General features: G+C 42.2%; 1 protein-coding gene across 3 annotated transcripts in view; it reads right to left on the bottom strand.

Annotated features, from left to right (window-relative positions):
• Syn1 (Syntrophin-like 1) overlaps nucleotides 1-19,176 on the bottom strand; it is an 897,245-nt gene that overhangs the window by 42,642 nt on the left and 835,427 nt on the right. For all 3 annotated transcript variants that reach the window (XM_033475740.2, XM_033475741.2, XM_076528684.1), the window contains exon 5: nucleotides 17,797-18,020. In XM_033475740.2, coding sequence (XP_033331631.2) covers nucleotides 17,797-18,020 — 224 coding nt within the window. The remainder of the gene's footprint in view (nucleotides 1-17,796; nucleotides 18,021-19,176) is intronic.

Here is a 19,176-nt window from a genome sequence, read left to right as displayed (position 1 = left end):
CCTACCCCCCGTCGCCTCCGCCCGCCGACCGTGCTCCCGTTTCTCCGCGCGGACCCCCCGCGCGTGGCCCCTGTTAATCCGGATTGATGGCAGAGCGGCCCGTTCCAACCGGCTGATAATAAATAAAGGTGAGTGACGTGGCAAAAAAATATTTTTTTTTCGCTCTCGCGAACCCTGCAACGATATTACCAACCTGTGGATACGGAGCTCGACGAGCCGGAGGAGCGAGAAAGAGAGCGAGTGAGAGGGGGAGAAAAAGGGTGTTGCATTCCGGGCCCCCGAAACGCGCGATGAATCTCTTAAAAGCGATAGTCCGCTCGAATCTCGAGCCCGCTTCGTCCGCGGGATTGACGGGAACGAGGATTCGTTTACGGGAACCCGGAGACCCGCGAAATTCAATTTATCTCGGTGTCTTGGAGCCCCGATTCCACGCCGAAACGATTTTTTTTCCGTCGATAACGCGGCCGAATCGAGGCGGATCCGCGGCCGGACGGGCCCCTTTGCTTCGATCGATCGCGCGGCAGAAATTCGGGAGGCTTTCCTTTCGAAAAGCTTTTCTTTCGGAAGCTGCGACTCGGAGGAAGTTCTGGACTGTTTTTTTCTTTTTTAGAAACGTTGCAGCGGTCACCTCGTGACGGTATTTTAACCCTTTGTCGCATCTCAACGAGTCAGACGCGTGGCGCAGATTTTTAGTAACAATCGTAGCACAGTAATGTCTCTCCAATTAATGCCCAGATTGCGCACAAGAATGGACAATTTGGGAAGAGGAGATACGATTATTCGAGCCTTGCGGTTTATTTTTATAGTTATAAATTCTCCGCAATTATAAAAACGAGCCGCAAGACTCGAATAATTGTATCTCCGCTTTCCAAATTGTCCATTTTTTTGCACAATTTGGGCGAAAATTGTGACATTGTACATTACTGTAATTAGCTGCAGAGTATACTCGTCGTGACACAAAATAATGCCGTTTCTCCGTGACGAGTATACTCGTCGAAGACAGCTAATTGGTTAACCCTTTCGCTCCGAACGACGGATATATCCGTCATCCATATGAACACTCGCGGAGCCGAACGCCGGATATATCCGACATGCTGGTAAAATCGCGACCTAATTTTTGGACTGCACCGCCTCTTGTTACTATTGCGTGAATCTTTTGACGAAACAAACAAACGACAGTCCGAAATAAACGACACACCATTCAAGTTATATTTGTTCTACCTGCATTTCCCATTATTATTGTGTTACATGTCATAAAGGGATAGAAAATCGAAAGTACTAACTTTAGGACTAATTATTATGTATTATGTTTTGTATTATGAATATTATGTTTTATTTTATTACTGTACATTTGTAGCGGCACACTATATAGCCCTCACATTATATATTATTTCTTCACTTTTTCCATTGTTAATGAAACTTTTTTTACCTATTAAATAACTTTATACCTTATGCAGAAATTATAACTATATTGTTTTAAAGAAAGATCCCTTTTCTTCCCAAATACACTATCCACGCGCAATGTGCACAATTTCGGCGGGTGGTTCCGTTCAGGAGGGGCGCTACGGCGGACTGAACCGCCGTAGCGAAAGGGTTAAGAACAGCAAATTCTTCCCAATTCTCGTTTCAGCTTGTAAACAAAGATGGACGATCGAATAATCGTATCTCCTCTTCCCAAATTATCCATTTTAGTGGACAATCTGAGCGTCAGTAAGGGAGACATTACTGTAATTAGTCGTTAGTAATTATCGTAGTAGATGTAAACCACGTGATGAATATAAAGCTTCCTTTTCGACGACTGGTGTTCTGATTTTTTTTCTGTCACGCTTACTGCAATTGCAACAATATCTCCGCGAGAAAAATGTTTCTATAAACTTCTTTCTTCATTGCTGACGTGCGCTATTAACCCTCTGCAATCGAATGGTGACCCTGAGGCACCGCTAAAATTTGTTATATCACGCTTTAAGATAACTTTTATATTAACAAAGTTTAGATTTAAAAAATAGTTAAGAATGTAACTGCTGGACGAGTCCCAATCGTAAATGAAAAAATTAGCGACCCGCCATTTTGTCGGGATCCGTAAATCTAGTATTAAGGTTAAATTCTCCATAATAAGCAACAATAAGACATTTATTCTGATTTTTAACAAGTCGTTAGCGTAACATTTGCCGCAAGTAACATATATAAATTGAATAAATAACTCGTAAACGTGTCTTTACGATACGAATGATCGTAAATGAAAAAATTGGCGACCCGCCATTTTGACGGGTTCCGTAAGTCTAGCGTTAAACATGACCCAAAAGATGCGAACTTAGGAGACAAGCTAATAAAATATTCGTTCAGTTTCTTTAGTTCCAAGCTCTTCGTTGCTTCTCTGAGGCATTTCTCACAGGCGTTCCGCGAAGAAATCGCAATTGAATAATCGCCGATTTGGAGAAAGATCATTTTTTAAGTAGAACGTCGCTGGATTTATCGAGCCGGCCGACCGCGGGCCGTTATCGGCGCCGAATTCCACGCACCCCCGTAAATCCTCGGAAGCAGGAGTTTTTCACGGTATCCGTCTTCCTGACGCGAGCGCGAGCCTTGTAGATCGTCCTCGAGGCGAAGCGGCTCTAAGCCAGTCCGCGAGAGCAGTTCGGCGGTAAGGAAAGTTTATCGCGGCTGTCAGCCGCGAGGTAGACGAATGGCGTCCTTAACACCTTTATCTGGCCGCAATTTTTAGCTTCGACTTTGCCAAGGCCGCGCCTTCCGGCGTGCTGCTTGATTCTTTTTTCTCCTTTCTCTCGAAGCACCCAGCCCCATTCCCCGGAGTTCGCCCTGTCGCGCCTCGTGCTTCGCGCCAGACGCGCATTAATATCCTCGCGCGGGCGGCACGAGAAGCTCCGGTCTAATCCGTCAAATCCGAAAAGCCCGTGAAACAAATGTCTGTTTTGACGGGCCTGTCGGGAGAGAGTGGTCGCGCCCGGTCGGGCGGCCGACACGTGTTTCGACGCGTCGATGCCGGACCGTGGACAGTAATTTCTCCCGGAAATGTACGGACGTCGGAATTGAAACCGGCGGATACGAGAATACTAAGTCGCGATTCTTCGGGACTCGCGATTTGTTTTTATGGGAAATCGAGGCAATCGGCGAAGAAAGGCAGCGGTCAATATGCCGGTGATGACTTGAATTTTTTATTTCTAATTTCTTGCCACGATTCGAAGGCAATTAGGGGGCCACGTGACACGAGCGTAGCACAGAAAAGTGGATATAAATTGGCCAATTTCGAGTGACGATATTTCCGCGAAAAATTACTTTAGGACGATGACACTTTTTTCAAATTAAAGCATGGAATCTCTACTTTTAGACAATATACTATGAATTTTAAGTTCGATGCATCCTCGCCACTGTAACTCTTTAAATGTGGAGCCATGTTTGTCATATCGAAAATTGCCAAGTTTGACGAAATGCGCATTGGTCAGTTTCGACTGACGGTAGCTCCGTGCAAAATCGACGCAGGATGATGACTCTTCTTTCAAATTAAAGCTTGAAATCTCTACTTTAAGACAGTTCGTCTGGATTTTAAGTTCTATGCAGAATACATAACAGTTCTATGAGAATACCTAACACGAGCATAGTACAGAAAAGTGGATATAAATTGGCCAAATTTGAGTGACGATAACTCCACGATAAATCACCTTAGGACGACGACTCTGTTTTTAAATTAAAACTTGGAATCTCTACTTTCAAACACTGTACTATGAATTTTAAGTTTGATGCAACCTCGCCACCGTAACACTTTAAATGTGGAGCCATGTTTGTCATATCGAAAAATGCCAAGTTTGACGAAATGCGCATTGATCAGCTTCGACTGACGGTAGCTCCGTGAAAAATCGTCGCAGGATGATGACTCTCCTTTTAAATTAAAGCTTGGAACCTCTACCTTCAGACACTATACTATGAATTTCAAGTTCCATGTACCATCGTCACTGTAATTCTTTAAATGCGAGGTCATGTTCGTCGTATTGAATATCGTCGAATTCGACGAATTGCGTGGACTTTGCAATTGCAATTAGACTTTGAAAAATTTTTCTCCGAGATGCCGTTCGCAGCAGAACGAAGTTCGATCTTTCCCCATTAATTTAAAAGAAAAGAAACTCGGCTGCGATTTTTTCTGGCAAAGTTACAGCAGTTTATAGTCACCCTTGCACGTTTTCCAATCTTAATAAGACTTCAGAAGCAAGTAGAACAGGCAATCGTTTGGCCACCATAGAACCCCTATATAAAACGATTAAAATCCCTTGAAGCCTGAACAAAGTCTCGCTCGAAGCCGCGGCTGGTCAGCTCGATTTTAATGAGACCGTTTGACCAAGTAGAACAGGCCATCCTGCAGTCAGCCGTCCGCCAAAAATGCATCCGGGGGGACCGTTCGGTAGAACGGGACCTCCACAAAGAACGTCGGATTAGTAGAATAGACCGGTCGGACAAGTTTCCAAGCCGCGGACAGCGGAATGGGACGGGCGTTTGGTCGGACGCGTTCATAAAGCGCCCATCGGCTGCAGAAAGCGGAATAAAACATAAGGGAATAGGCCGCCGGGAAATCCTCAGAAGGAGAAAGTTCGGGCCAGTTTGTAGAAAGAGGGGGACACGGGTCGTGGGACACCGGGGACCGCGAATCAATCGGCAGAAAATGAAATCGTTGGCCGCCGCGTCTCGATCTACAGAGTGTCCCAAAAATGTCTCGCAATCCGAAAGTGGCGGTTTCCTCAGGTCATTTGAAGCAACTTTTTCCTTTACAAAAATTTTCTCCGAGGCACCGTGAACGAGTTATTAACGAAGAACAGTGACCAATGAGAAGCGAGCTCGGGTGGCGCGAGGCGACCGAGCCAACGAGCGGAACCGGGCTTCGCGCGCTGGTTGGCTCGGCCGCCTCGCGTCAGCCGTACTCGATTCTTATTGGTCACTGTTTTTCGTTAATAACTCGTTAACGTTGCCTCGGAGAAAATTTTTGTAAAGGAAGAAGTTGCTTCAAATGACCAGAGGAACCCGCCATTCCCGGATTGCGAGACATTTTTGGGACACCCCGTATATTCGCTCTCGGCGGCCGTGGCTCAGCGAAATCCTTCCGCAAAAGTGGCCGAGCCGCCCGCGAGGAGCTTTCGCCCTCGCCCCTCCCCCTGCCCCGTTCTCCTCCCCGCGCCGCCATCGTCCGATACGGAAGTTGTTTCCACGGGGAATAAAGTTTCAGGGATAAGCGGCGGTGTCGCGGGCTCCGCGGGGGTGGCCCGGGGTTCCGGGGCTCGTTTAAGTGGCTGTTTTTCATGCGGCCTCGTTGAATATGTATTCCGGTTTTGTTCCGCTCACAGGTGCGTGTCCTTCCGCGAAAGAGCGGTGATTAAGGGGATGAAAGTTCAAAGTTCGCCGTCGCGCGGGGGCCGCGCGATGAAAAACGCGTTTCGGGGCCGGGGGCCGCGACGTCGTCCTCGCATTTTTACACGGCGAGTATCTTCGTTGCAGCGTTACGAATTTCTCTATTTATAGTTTTTTCCCGCTTCGCTTAGCCGTGGTCATGGTTTCGCGATTATTGCGGCGTGAGTGTCGCTGGGAAATTAATTAATTAGGGGACAACCCTTACGATATTTTATTCGATTTTGTTTCACGAAACCACTGCAATCATTCGAAGGATTGAACCAGTTAGCTCTGTTGCAATTTCTTTGAAAAGTGTGTAAATTACTGTGATTGCCGTGTCAGTTTATATATTTTTATATTTTTATTATTGTATATAACATTATTAAATGTAATTAATATATAGTATTATTATACAAAATATTATTAAATATAATTATTATGTATTATTATTATACATAATATTATATATTAAATATAATTATTATATATTATTGTTATATATAATATTATTAAATATACTTATTATGTATTATTATTATACATAATATTATTAAATATAATTGTTATGTATTATTATCATACATAATATTATTAAATATAATTATTATGTATTATTATGATATATAATATTATTAAACACAATTATTATATATTATTATTATACCTAATATTATTAAATATAATTATTATATATTATTACTATATTTATTACATTTATTATTTTATAATACTGTAATTACTGTAATCATACCGTATAAGCTTCACGTTCGCCATTTTTCTTGTGTTCAAATACAACAGAGTTGCATGAGATATATAATATATAATAATAAAAAATATCAAAGCATATATCCTTTTTAACCGGTTAGCTGTTTTCGACGAGTACAGTCACCATAAAAACAAAACAGCAAAACGATATTAATTAAACGATTTAAATGCAATAGTATCAACGGCCTTTCGTACGTTCTTTAACACGAGAAAAATCGTCCGACGATATCGATTGAAATAATCGTTCGATACACGCTTGCGATCGACGCCTCTGGCTCGGCGCAGCGTCCTGAAAATCCCGGCGCAATCTCGAAGAAACCGGGTTCACGGAGCTTGACGTCGATTAGAACCGGTTCGGCGGCACGCGACCGGTTCGGCGGCGGCACGATCGTCGCAAGCGTTCGCCGAAAAATTCCCAAGGACCGTGCCGGCGGTGCCGGGCCGTCCTTGAGGGAGACGAGTCCATTTGTTCGATTCGAGGAGCGTGTAACCGTGGGCGCCGGGCTTGGAAAACCGGTTGGCACCCGGCACCGGCGATATAAGACGGCGGCGGTGCGGCGGGGCGGCGCCGCGCGGTGGGAAAAGAGACGCGAGAATGACCGCATTCCCTGGAATTGGATTCCCTCTCGCTGGGGGTGCTCGCGATCCGGAAAGTTAATGCAGCCTGGGCCGGGGGAGCTTCTAGACAGCTCGAGGGTGTGGTTAATTCTATGGCCAGGCCGGAAAACAAGCGGCGAGCAACCGCCTCGCTTCCGGAACCGGCTGCCTTCCGCGGAATCCGATGCGCCAGCAGTTCCTTTTTTTTTCTTCCTCTTCCGCCAGCTGAGGATTTTTCGTGCCGGCTCTTTCGTTGGCTCTCGCGCACGAAAGCGCGGCGGATTGTCTCGCGTCTTTTATTCGAGCCGCAGTTTGTTGCTTCGTCGATCGAACGAATATTTTTTATTTCGTAATTATCGAAGTCGCAGAGCTGCTTAGAGAAATTATTGAATTATATTGTGTATTGAACGATGATATATTAAATATATCGTTATAATATATAGTGATAATTAATTATAACATATAATATACAGGTTGTCCTAAATATTATTGTATTTCCGGGAACTGAGGGGTTCGCGAGGTCATTTCAAGCAACTTTTTCCTCAGCGAAAATGCGATCCGCGGCTTCGTTTACGAGTTATTAACGGAAAACAGTGACCAATGGGAGGCGAGATCACCTGGCGCCTGGCGCTAGCCGAGCTCGCGTCTCATTGGTCATCCTTTTTCGTTAATAACTCGTTAACGACGCGTCGGAGAACATTTTTGTAAAGGAGAAAGTTGCTTCAAATGATCTCAGGAACCATACGGTTCCCGGAAATACCATAATTTTGGGACACCCTGCATAATAATAATTAATTACAATATATAATATATATGATATTTCTTATAATATATAATATATATATGGTATTACTTATAATATATAATATATATAATATTACTTATAATATATAATAATAATTAATTGTAACATAATATATACAATATTAATTATAATATAATAATAACATGTCAGTATAGCAATCTGATATATTAAATATCAGAAATTATTGGATATACTTCTTTACCGAGGCGAACGCTATTACAAAAATCGTGAGAAATTTTGCCGCACGTATTACATCGTTTCTCCCGCTGCGCGCCCCTATTTACGTCTTCATTTTCTCCATAGGAGCTCTGCAACGTTTCCCGCCTCTATTATATCGTTCCGCCCTTTACGTACCGGCGACTTTTGCCTTTTATTTAACGTATCGTACCACCGGTTGCCCGGCATTATGCTCGCAGTGGGCGCCGCAACATTCTCATTATTCTCGGTTAATTGCTTTTCTTACACGTTAAAGAACCGCCGTCGGATAAATCGTTATTATTGCATTGTCACTTAACAGCGACAGCTTTGTCTTTCGGTCGCCGATGTTCGAAAGAAACGCGTGTAAACAAATAATCCACTAACGAGAACACAAAAACTAAAATTAAAATTGTTCCGACAGAAATATCTCAAAATAAATTGAAATCCTTCAAGAAGAATATAAATTATAATCACCGAACAAGTATATAAATGTAAATTAAAATCCTCCAGCAAGAATACAAATCTAAACTAAAATCCTCCAATACAGGAATACAAATTTAAATTAATATCCTTCTCGACAAGAATGTAAATTAAATGTATTCAATTAAAGTAAAATATTTTATTTAATTAAAATTAAATATATTAAATTAAAATAGAATATCTTAATAATTAAAATTAAATATATTCAATTAAAATGGAATATTTTGTTTAATTAAAATAAAATATATTAAATTAAAATAAAATATTTTATTTAATTAAAATTGAATATATTAAATTAAAATCCTCCAACAAGAATATAAACCTAAATTAATTCCCATCAACAAGAATATAAAATTAAATTAAAATCCCCCAATAAGAATATACAAATAAATTAAAATCCACCGACCAGGATCCGCTGTACTTAATAAAAATAAATGAACAAATCAGTAAAGAAGCAATAATGCTTAAGATCGACAGAATTCGCGGTCCAATCAAATAACGCCGTAGAAAATTGAGACGATGAATCTGGTATAAAGGATCACGTAAGAAAACAAAAATGAGCGTGACGTGTGAGAAGGCGACGAAGAAAGTCGTCGATAGCCAGATCCGAATCGTGTTTACATCTCGTGCGTCGGCCCCGTTGTCGCTTAAATTACCGTCGTCGCCAATGGGGTGATTAATCGCGCTGATCGTAATTAACGATTTAGCGCCGGTGCTCACGGAAACTTCAGGATCACGTTCGCGCGAGAAGCCCGGCCCCCTCGACAGTGATCGCCGCTAAAGTAATCACCGAAATTACCCCCCGGAGCTCCGGCAACTTGTTCGGTTATTAATTACCGGTGGAGAAATATCGCGGGGCCCGCTTAACTAACGATTTCCTTTATCACCGGACCCGCGACACTCGACAAATTTACGCGACCGATGGGTCCTTACTTCGAACATTCCTTCCGCGCTATGCGTTTCCCCCTCCCTCCCCCGTCTATGATCCCGCAGTCTCTTGGAAACGATCCGGGCGGGGGGGAGCGAGGCGAATCGACGGCCAAATGAGCTCGTTCGTAAATTAATGCGACCGTAGAACCGGTCACCGACGATCCAACGTGACCGAGGCATTCATTTTCCGAACCTCGAACTGTCAAGTTCGTCGAAATGGCTGTTCCAAACCCGTGGATATTCCTCCGATGGAATTGTTTGTTTGTTTAACACGTTGACTGTTAATAATAATAATAATAATAATAATATCGATTCGCGAAAAGTTCACGCAATATCAGAGTCATTTAATTAATGAGACCGAGGAATTAGAAAGTGAAAATTTTCTATAGGAAATATTAGTTCAGCTATTTTGTATTGTATAAGTCCAAAATAATAATAATAATAATAATAATAATAATAATAATATCGATTCGAAAAGTTCATGCAATATCAGAGTCATTTAATTAATGAGGCCAAGAAACTAGAAAGTGAAAATTTTCCGTAGGAAATATTAGTTCAGCTATTTTGTATTGTATAAATCCAAATTAATAATAATAATAATAATAATAATAATATCGATTCGAAATGTTCATGCAATATCAGAGTCATTTAATTAATGATACCGAGGAATTAGAAAGTGAAAATTTTCTATAGGAAATATTAGTTCAGCTATTTTGTATTGTATAAGTCCAAAATAATAATAATAATAATAATAATAATAATAATAATAATAATATCGATTCGAAAAGTTCATGGAATATCAGAGTCATTTAATTAATGAGACCAAGAAACTAGAAAGTGAAAATTTTCCGTAGGAAATATTAGTTCAGCTATTTTGTATTGTATAAATCCAAATTAATAATAATAATAATAATAATAATAATATCGATTCGAAAAGTTCATGCAATATCAGAGTCATTTAATTAATGAGACCGAGGAATTAGAAAGTGAAAATTTTCTGTAGGAAATATTTGTTCAGCTATTTTGTATTGTATAAATCCAAATTAATAATAATAATAATAATAATATCGATTGGAAAAATTCACGGAATATCAAAGTCATTTAATTAATGAGACCGAGGAATTAGAAAGTGAAAATTTTCTATAGGAAACATTAGTTCAGCTATTTTGTATTGTATAAATCCAAATTAAATGCCAATTAACATTCAATTTGTTAAATATTGTAGAAAATTCTAATGAGCACACGCTTGTATTAATCCTGATTTTAATAATATTTCGCGTAAGTTAATTAAACGCAACCTCGACATATTAACGCAAATCTCGTGCGAAATAGGATGACGCGCGCGTTAATAACAATTTCTATTAAAACTCGTTTCTCGTTCATCATTTGATCATCCAATACATCATTCGATCATTCAATGCATTGTTTCTCTCACTCGATTCGATTATTCAATTACAGCAATTTAATAAAAATAACTAAAAAAAGAACTTAATTAACAAAGATAACTTCACGCTCGCTATAATTCCACTACAACGTTTGTTATTATTATTTAGCGATGGGATATTTGCACCTCAAGCATTCTCTCGCCGGACTGCCCTATTTATTTAAATAACAGAGTTCTTACAAAAATTGTTGCTCTCGTTAGGGATCTTCTCAAATTTCAAGAACGACCAAAATTGTCTCGGCGATGTCGAAACATTTTTCCCTGCTGATTACCAAGAGACTAATTTTACAAATTAGCCTGAAATTTCTAATACTTTGGCCGAGCAAAGATCAATTTAATAAAATAGTAGGAAATAAATGAAAGGAATACTAATAATAAAAAAAGAATACAAAAAGAATACAAATAAAAAATAAAAAGAATACTAATAGTAAAAAGAGAATACAAATAAAAAATAAAAAGAATACTAATAGTAAAAAGAGAATACAAATAAAAAATAAAAAGAATACTAATAGTAAAAAGAGAATACAAAAAGAATACAAATAAAAAATAAAAGGAATACTAATAGTAAAAAGAGAATACAAAAAGAATACAAATAAAAAATAAAAGGAATACTAATAAAAATGAAATACTAAATAGTAATAAAAATGGTTAAATCAATCGACTACTGTGCAATGCGACTAGGATGTCACAGCGACAGCCGATCAACAAATTTAAAGCACCGCCGACACAGAACGGGGAAGATGTAAATCAGCCCTTACGAGGGTGCGCGCGGCCGAAAAACACCGTGGAATAAATTCGTACGACCCGAGTCGCCTCGAAGAGGAAGAGAGAGAGAGAGAGAGAGAGATCGCATCGAGGGTGTCGTCGCCGTAGCGTTGCCGGCGACAGCGTGATAAATCACGAGGCATCGATCGCCGGCGATCGGGCCGTTTCGGAGTCGCGTCGAAGCAACCCCGCAACCCCTGCGCCGGATTCGCGCTTTAAACGTCTCTGGGACGATAAATCGAGGGGCCGGTTGTGATTAACCGTGGCTCGGCGGGCTTATAAAACTTAAGGAGCACGGTCCTCGAGCAGACCGCCGACGGGGGTGGCGATCTTCGGCCCTCCTGCGAGCCGGATGGGAGAGGGGGTTGTGATCTCGAAACGCGCGAGAACGACTGCTCGGTTAATTAATAGCGGAGATTAATCGCGCGAGACCGACTACCCTCGTCAAACAAGCCCCGAACCGTTCGCGGCGCCGTCGGATCGAAAATAAGGGGGTGGCTCGGAGGAGGAGGGCGGGTTCCGATCCTCGTGACGCGATTTTGTCTCCGCTCGCGCCGAGATTTACGAGTCGAGCCGGTTTTTGGAACTTCGAAATCGCTTATCGGGCGGATCTTCTCCGGACCCCGGCCCGTCCGTCGCCCCCTGCCACCCCGTCGCCGCCCCCGTTTATTAATCCTCGGCCGATCGGAGCAGCGTTTTCTGGCCCCCGGGATTCGCTGTCGAGCAAGATTTCCGGCTCGCCACGCAAAACACGCGGGCATAACGCGATAAAACGAGCCGCGGGTCCGCGTACGTTTCATCCCCTGAAATATAGCCGCGTTGGCACGTCGTCGTGTCCTCGCCCCCACCCCCTACCCTCGCCGGCTCGCCCGCCGGAAGTCGGTTCCCGAGCGTCAGTTCGTTCCGAACGAGGTTAAACGCTCGTGATTTATGTAAGAAGCTCGGCCCCGCTCCTGTCCCCTACGAAAGAGAGACAGCCGAGGGGTTGCTCCTGGAGGGCGGTAAGGCCGAGTGACGTACCGTCAGACGTAGATATGGGAATTTCGCGGCATTAAGGGGTGGATGGTGTTCACGCGACGTCTACTCGCGACGATTTTCGCGCTATTTCACCGGCGAATCCTGCTCCGTGAGAAATCACCCCCCTTCCCCCGACCCCAAGGAGCTGTTATAGCGCCTGAGAAATAGAAGCTTTTCAAGGGGTTGTTACCCCCCCCCCGCCCCGCCCGGCGGTTTTCATTTCCACTATTTTCGGGGACGAGCCGCCTGGAAACGCGGAGCACGTCCGATCGCGAGATCGTCGAAATTTATACGTTTCGGGTACTGTAAAATATTTTTAATTTCATTTTTTTACAGCGATTTCAACCCCTTTTCGTGATTTCGCGAGTCTGACTCGCGAGCGAGATTTTTAATGGTAACTAGGCTTCGGATTTAGTGAGCTTTTTCACAGAAATTACGAGAAGCGACAATGTTCTTCGAAACGTTGATTAAATGTAGGAAAAGTATTGCAATTTTTTATTTATTCCTTTGTTGAACAATTCTACGAACATTCCATCTAACTGAAGTAGGAAATATAGAAAAGGTATTGGAATTTTTTTATTTATTCCTTTGTTGAACAATTCTACGAACTTTCCAACTAATTAAAGTAGGAAATATAGAAAAAGTATTGCAATTTTTTATTTAATCCTTTCTTGAACAATTCTACGAACTTTCCAACTAATTAAAGTAGGAAATATAGAAAAAGTATTGCAATTTTTTATTTATTCCTTTCTTGAACAATTCTACAAACTTTCCGTCTAATTGAAGTAGGAAATATAGAAAAAGTATTGCAATTTTTTATTTATTCCTTTATTGAACAATTCTACGAACTTTCCAATTAATTGAAATAGGAAATATAGAAAAAGTATTGCAATTTTTTATTTATTCCTTTGTTGAACAATTCTACGAACATTCCATCTAACTGAAGTAGGAAATATAGAAAAAGTATTGGAATTTTTTTATTTATTCCTTTGTTGAACAATTCTACGAACATTCCATCTAACTGAAGTAGGAAATATAGAGAAAGTATTGGAATTTTTTTATTTATTCCTTTGTTGAACAATTCTACGAATTTTCCGTCTAATTGAAATAGGAAATATAGAAAAAGTATTGGAATTTTCTGTTTATTCGCGTTCGTTCGTGAAACAATCCTACGAGCTTTGTATTTGACTAAACTATAGCACTATGCCAATAGTCATCGATGAATTCGTTCCGCGATCTGTCAACCCTGGAATACACTTTTCTGTTACAGTGTCTGACCAAAGTGGGTCATATACTACTGCTGAATAATGTATCGAATCGATTTCATAACCCGTCAACCTGCAATTACAATTTTGCATCGGGCCGATCAAATGAACGAATTCAATTCAACTCATCAGACTGTCAACCCTAAAATAATGTAATCCAACCCCTTGCGCTGTAGCAACGAGCCGGTTGATAAATATTATATATTAAACGATACGTATGTTACATATTAAATTTGCTCCGTTATAGTAGCTAATACGTTCTACGATATACAGGGTGTTCCAAAAATGTCTCGCATTCCGAAAATAAGGGGTTCCCGAGGAACCCGCTGAGGAAAAAGTTACGATGATAATGATCTCGCGAATCAGCACTTTCCGGGTGTTAACATAATTACGGGACACCCTGTATATTAGATATGAATATTATATTTATTGTATTAGGTATGATAAATATTATATATTAAACGATACGCATGTTATATATTAAATTTGCTCCGTTATAGTAGCTAATACGTTCTACGATATACAGGGTGTTCCAAAAATGTCTCGCAATCTGAAAATGAGGGGTTCCCGAGGTCATTTGCAGCAACCCTTCGATATTTTCGCTGAGAAAAAAGTTACTCTAAATGACCTCAGGAATCAGCCTTCCCAGGTGTTCACATAATTACGAGACACCCTGTATATTAGATATGGATGCTACAATCCGAGATCTACGAAATTTATTTATTGTTTCAGTCACTTCAAGTAACAGCAGAATTAAGAAAAAAGAGCATTTTAGTCATCGTCTAGTCCTTTTATCATCCAAAAAAGAAATATTAAAAATATAAATATTCAAATCATATGGTCGAATCTGAAAAAAAGTTATCGCACCGCTTTTAAGTTGCACGAATATTTTCGTGAGCCACCGTGTATACGTTCCCGCCGCCGACCCGATCGGGTCTGCACATCCCCGCGGCCACCCAGGAGTCGCTAATTTTACGTTAAACCACCGTTCTTCCGATTCGATATTAATTCGAAGCCGATCGTAGCTTTCTCTAATTCATTCGTTCCGGGTTAAATCGCGCCGAAGCAGTTCCCGGCCGCAATAGGTGAAGCCAATTTCCACGTTCGCAAAAGTCCCCCGGCCCCGGCCCCGGCTGGGCGGCAGCTTCTAAATTCTATCCTCGGAACCGGCGCGGCGCGGCGGCGTCGGTGGGCTCCTCGTTTAACGGCGAGCCGCCGCGTCGATAATTACAATCGATAGGTCGCGAAACGAATCGCGAGCATAGTCGTTCGATTCGGCACGATCCGGTTCGGCTCGGCGCGGATCAGGTACGGTACGCGCCGCGCGTTGGCGGTCCGTGCACGTATCGCCCGTTCACCCCCCCCCCCCCGCCGCACCGCCGATACGAACACTCGGGCGCACGTATAATAGTCTTAATTAAAATAGCGGTCTAACGAACACCGCTAACTGCGGTAATCCGACGTGCCTCATTGGTAATCCCCAGGCCGTGCCGGTGAACACGGATGCGTTACGTTGCCGCTCTCCCATGGCCTAACCATGGTGTCTGGCCTGTGGTGTCTAATCATATGGCGTCTCCTTATGGTGTCTGCTCATGGCGTCTGACTATAGTCTGGCATGATCGACTGGCTTTCAGCACCGTCGCTGAGACAATAGACGCGTGTACGTACAGTAATTTCTCCCGGAAATGCCAAATTTCGGGTTGCCGTGAATTTCACAAAGGTTATTTGCAAGGGTTATTATAAACTGCTGTAACTTTGCGAGAAAAAATCGCAGCCGAGTTTCTTTTCTTTTAAATTAAAGGGGAAAGATCGAACTTCGTTCTGCTGCGAACGGTATCTCGAGGAGAAATTTTCCAAAGTCCAATTGCAATTGCAAAGTCCGTGGAATTCGTCGAATTCGACGATATTCAATACGACGAACATGGCCTCGCATTTAAAGGATTACAGTGACGATGGTACATGGAACTTGAAATTCATAGTATAGTGTCTGAAGGTAGAGGTTTCAAGCTTTAATTTAAAAGAAGAGTCATCATCTTGCGACGATTTTTCACGGAGCTACCGTCAGTCGAAGCTGATCAATGCGCATTTCGTCAAACTTGGCAATTTTCGATATGACAAACATGGCTCCACATTTAAAGTGTTACGGTGGCGAGGTTGCATCAAACTTAAAATTCATAGTACAGTGTTTGAAAGTAGAGATTCCAAGTTTTAATTTAAAAACAGAGTCGTCGTCCTAAGGTGATTTATCGCGGAGTTATCGTCACTCAAATTTGGCCAATTTATATCCACTTTTCTGTACTATGCTCATGTTATGTATTCTCTGAATTGCCTTCGAATCGAGTCACGTGGCCTCCGAATTGCCTTCGAATCGTGGCAAAATATTAGAAATAAAAAAGTTAAGTCACCGTTTTTATTCTAGAATTACTATGTATTCATATTAATGACATTATTATCACTCTCTCTCTCTTTCTCTCTCTCTCTCTCTCTCTCTCTCTCGAACAAGAGATTTCATTCGAATAAGAATTCACTCAAATAAGATTTTATTTAAATAGTAATTCGTTCGAATATAACAATTCATTTGAATAAGAATTCACTCGAATAAGATTTCATTTAAATAGGAATTCGTTCGAATAAGAATTCGCTCGAACAAGATTTTATTCGAATATATTCGAATATTATTTTCTATTAAAAACGAGCCGCGAGGCCCGAAGAATCGCGACTCAGTGTTCTCGGATCTGCCGGTTTCATTTCCGACCTCCGAACATTTCTCGGAGAAATTACTGTACTACGACGCGACATCTTCTCGCCTAGCCGGCTGTCCGTCTGCAGAGCATCGTTGGGACGACGATCAACGCGTCCCGTCCGTGATACTCGCGCTTCTCTATGCATACAGGATAGAGGATCTATCTTCCGCGGGGCTCCTCTCGCACTCGGGTTAAAGTGTCCTAATGTGTTTGTGAATTCGGATGATTTATGGCGCGACGCGATGATCGCATCGCGCTTGAGAAGAACTTGTGCCAGCTTCCCGGACGGAGTACTAGCTTCTGAGCTAAATTACTTGTGCTAATGGTTCTCGACGGGATTATTTAAGATTTCGGGAAGAGCGTTGACTGCGGGCATCGAATTGGCAGTGTTGAATGACTCTCGAGCGATGACTCTTTATACTACTCGTTGGGATTTATCTTGGTTTGATGAACTTGGTTAGAAAAAGTATTTTATATTGTATCGTTTTGGTTCGAATCGATTGTTTGCCGTGTGAAATCCTGTACGAATGAATTCTTATTCGAATGAATTCTTATTCAAATGAATTACTATTCGAATGAATATATATTCTTATTCATTTGAATTCTTATTCGAATGAGTTCTTATTCGAATGAATTCTTATTCGAATGAATTACTATTCAAATGAATATATATATATATTCTTATTCATTTGAATTCTTATTCGAATGAGTTCTTATTCAAATGAATTACTATTCGAATGAATTCTTATTCGAATGAATTCTTATTTAGATAAAATCTTATTCGAATGAAATCCTGTACGATTGAATTCTTATTTGAATAAAATCTTGTTTGAGTGAATTCTTATTTGAATGAATTCCTATTCGAATGAGTTCTTGTTCGAATGAATTCCTATTATATTTAAATAAAATCTGATTCAAGTGAATTCTTATTCGAATGGAATCCTGTACGAGATTGAATTCTTATTCGAATAAAATTTTGTTTGAGTGAATTCTTATTCGAATGAAATCTTGTTCGAGTGTGAATTCCTATTCGAAAAAATTCTTATTTGATTGAATTCTCATTCGAATGAAATCTTATTCGAATGAATTCGTATTCGAATGAATTCTTATTCGAATGAATTCGTATTCGAATGAATTCCTACTTAAATAAATTCTTATTCGAACGACTTCCAATTCGACTAAAATCATACTCTTGCGAATTCTTGTTTAAATTAAGATCTCATTCGTCTCAATTGTTCTCTAGATAAAAACTCCAACAAATTTCTCGAATAAAACTCCATTATAATGATAAAATCCACTGAACGGTGGCGCACGCAGAGACAAACGATCAAAGCTCCCCCGAAAAACACCTAATAAATTACCACAAAACAATAGAACAAAAATCATATATCGACCAACCTGGTGGCTATCAAAGGGCACGTGATGCTGGGCGAGGCCCAAGCCTCGGGGCTCCAAGGGGCGCACTCGTAGAGCCTAAGTTCCCTGCCGGAAACCGCGCCGAAGACGCTGCGCCATCCGCCGGTGCATCCGCCGCCGAGCCCGAATCCGCTGCCGGCTCCTCTGGAAGTGCTCGCGCTGCTCCCTGCGCCGTCCTCGCTGCTCTCGCTACTGGCTCGGCCGTTCTGGAACGGAAGAGAAAATCGCGGGGCCATGTAGCCCGTAAATCTTCGTTAAGCCAGATCGTAGCCGGAAATCGCGATCCGGCACGATTCCCGCGTCACGGAAATGTTTCTTTCGAGGACAACGCCGCCGAGCATGCGATCTCTCTCTCTCTTTGTCTGCCTGTGTGCGTGTACGCGGCAACGGTTCCACGGTCGGTAGGAACGGCTCGCGTGGGCGACGAAATTATGCCTGACACCGCGGACAAGCGCGATAACACGCGCGCCGCCCGGAATTCGCGATTCCGCGGGCCCGCGAAAGTGTGAATGAAAACTGCGGCGACCGCATTCCGGCCCCTGGGACAGCGTTCTGCGGCCGGACGCCGCGGGACAACGGGACAGGGACCGGGGAGGGGGTTGGGGAGAGAATGGGCGACGCCGGGAATGCGGAAAATGCTGGTCATCCAAGGTCATTACACGGCCATTCTCCGCTCCGCGGCGGCCATTTGAAAGAAGATAAAGGGGACCGCCTTGTAAGGCGAGCGAAGAATGGTTTTCCATAAGTTTCGGGTCGTATTAACATTCCCCGGCCTCGCCGCGTTCGCGTCAGGATTTACGTCGTCGTTAAAGGTCCTGTCTACGAGCGAGCGAGCGAGCGCGCGCGCGCGCGCTTGTTCAGGCGCGAAATAATTGGTTCATGAAGGCGTGCTTAATGAGGACGACGCTTCCGGTCGGGGACCGATGTGTGCCGCGGGCAAACATCGCCGGATTTACGTCGTTCGATCAGTATTGTTCAAGTACGGATCACATTTGCGTACTTCGGCCGGCATTGTTCCAACGGAGGACCCCATTCACGTGCTCCGATTACCGTTGTTCCGACAGAGGAGAGCGCATATTCGCGTTCTACGATTAGCGTTGTCCCGACCGAGGAGATACTCCTGTACTATGGTCAATGATTCGTGTGTGCGCGGACGCTCGGTGGTCGACGGATAAAGACGCGCGTTGAAGGAGAGTCTGGTTTTTTTTAGGATTTTTATGGTATTGACTTTGCGACTTAGCTGCGAACAGAATTGTCGAATTTCTTTGGAAGACGCTTCGGCTTGTGGCGCGGCCGAAATTATTGGAAAATTATGATAAAATGTTATGGTAAAATATAATAGAGTGTAATATAGTAAAGTAT

The sequence above is a fragment of the Megalopta genalis genome, chromosome 2, assembly GCF_051020955.1.
Source record: "Megalopta genalis isolate 19385.01 chromosome 2, iyMegGena1_principal, whole genome shotgun sequence".
Taxonomy (NCBI): domain Eukaryota; kingdom Metazoa; phylum Arthropoda; class Insecta; order Hymenoptera; family Halictidae; genus Megalopta; species Megalopta genalis.
This window is presented reverse-complemented; position numbering and strand designations above follow the sequence as displayed.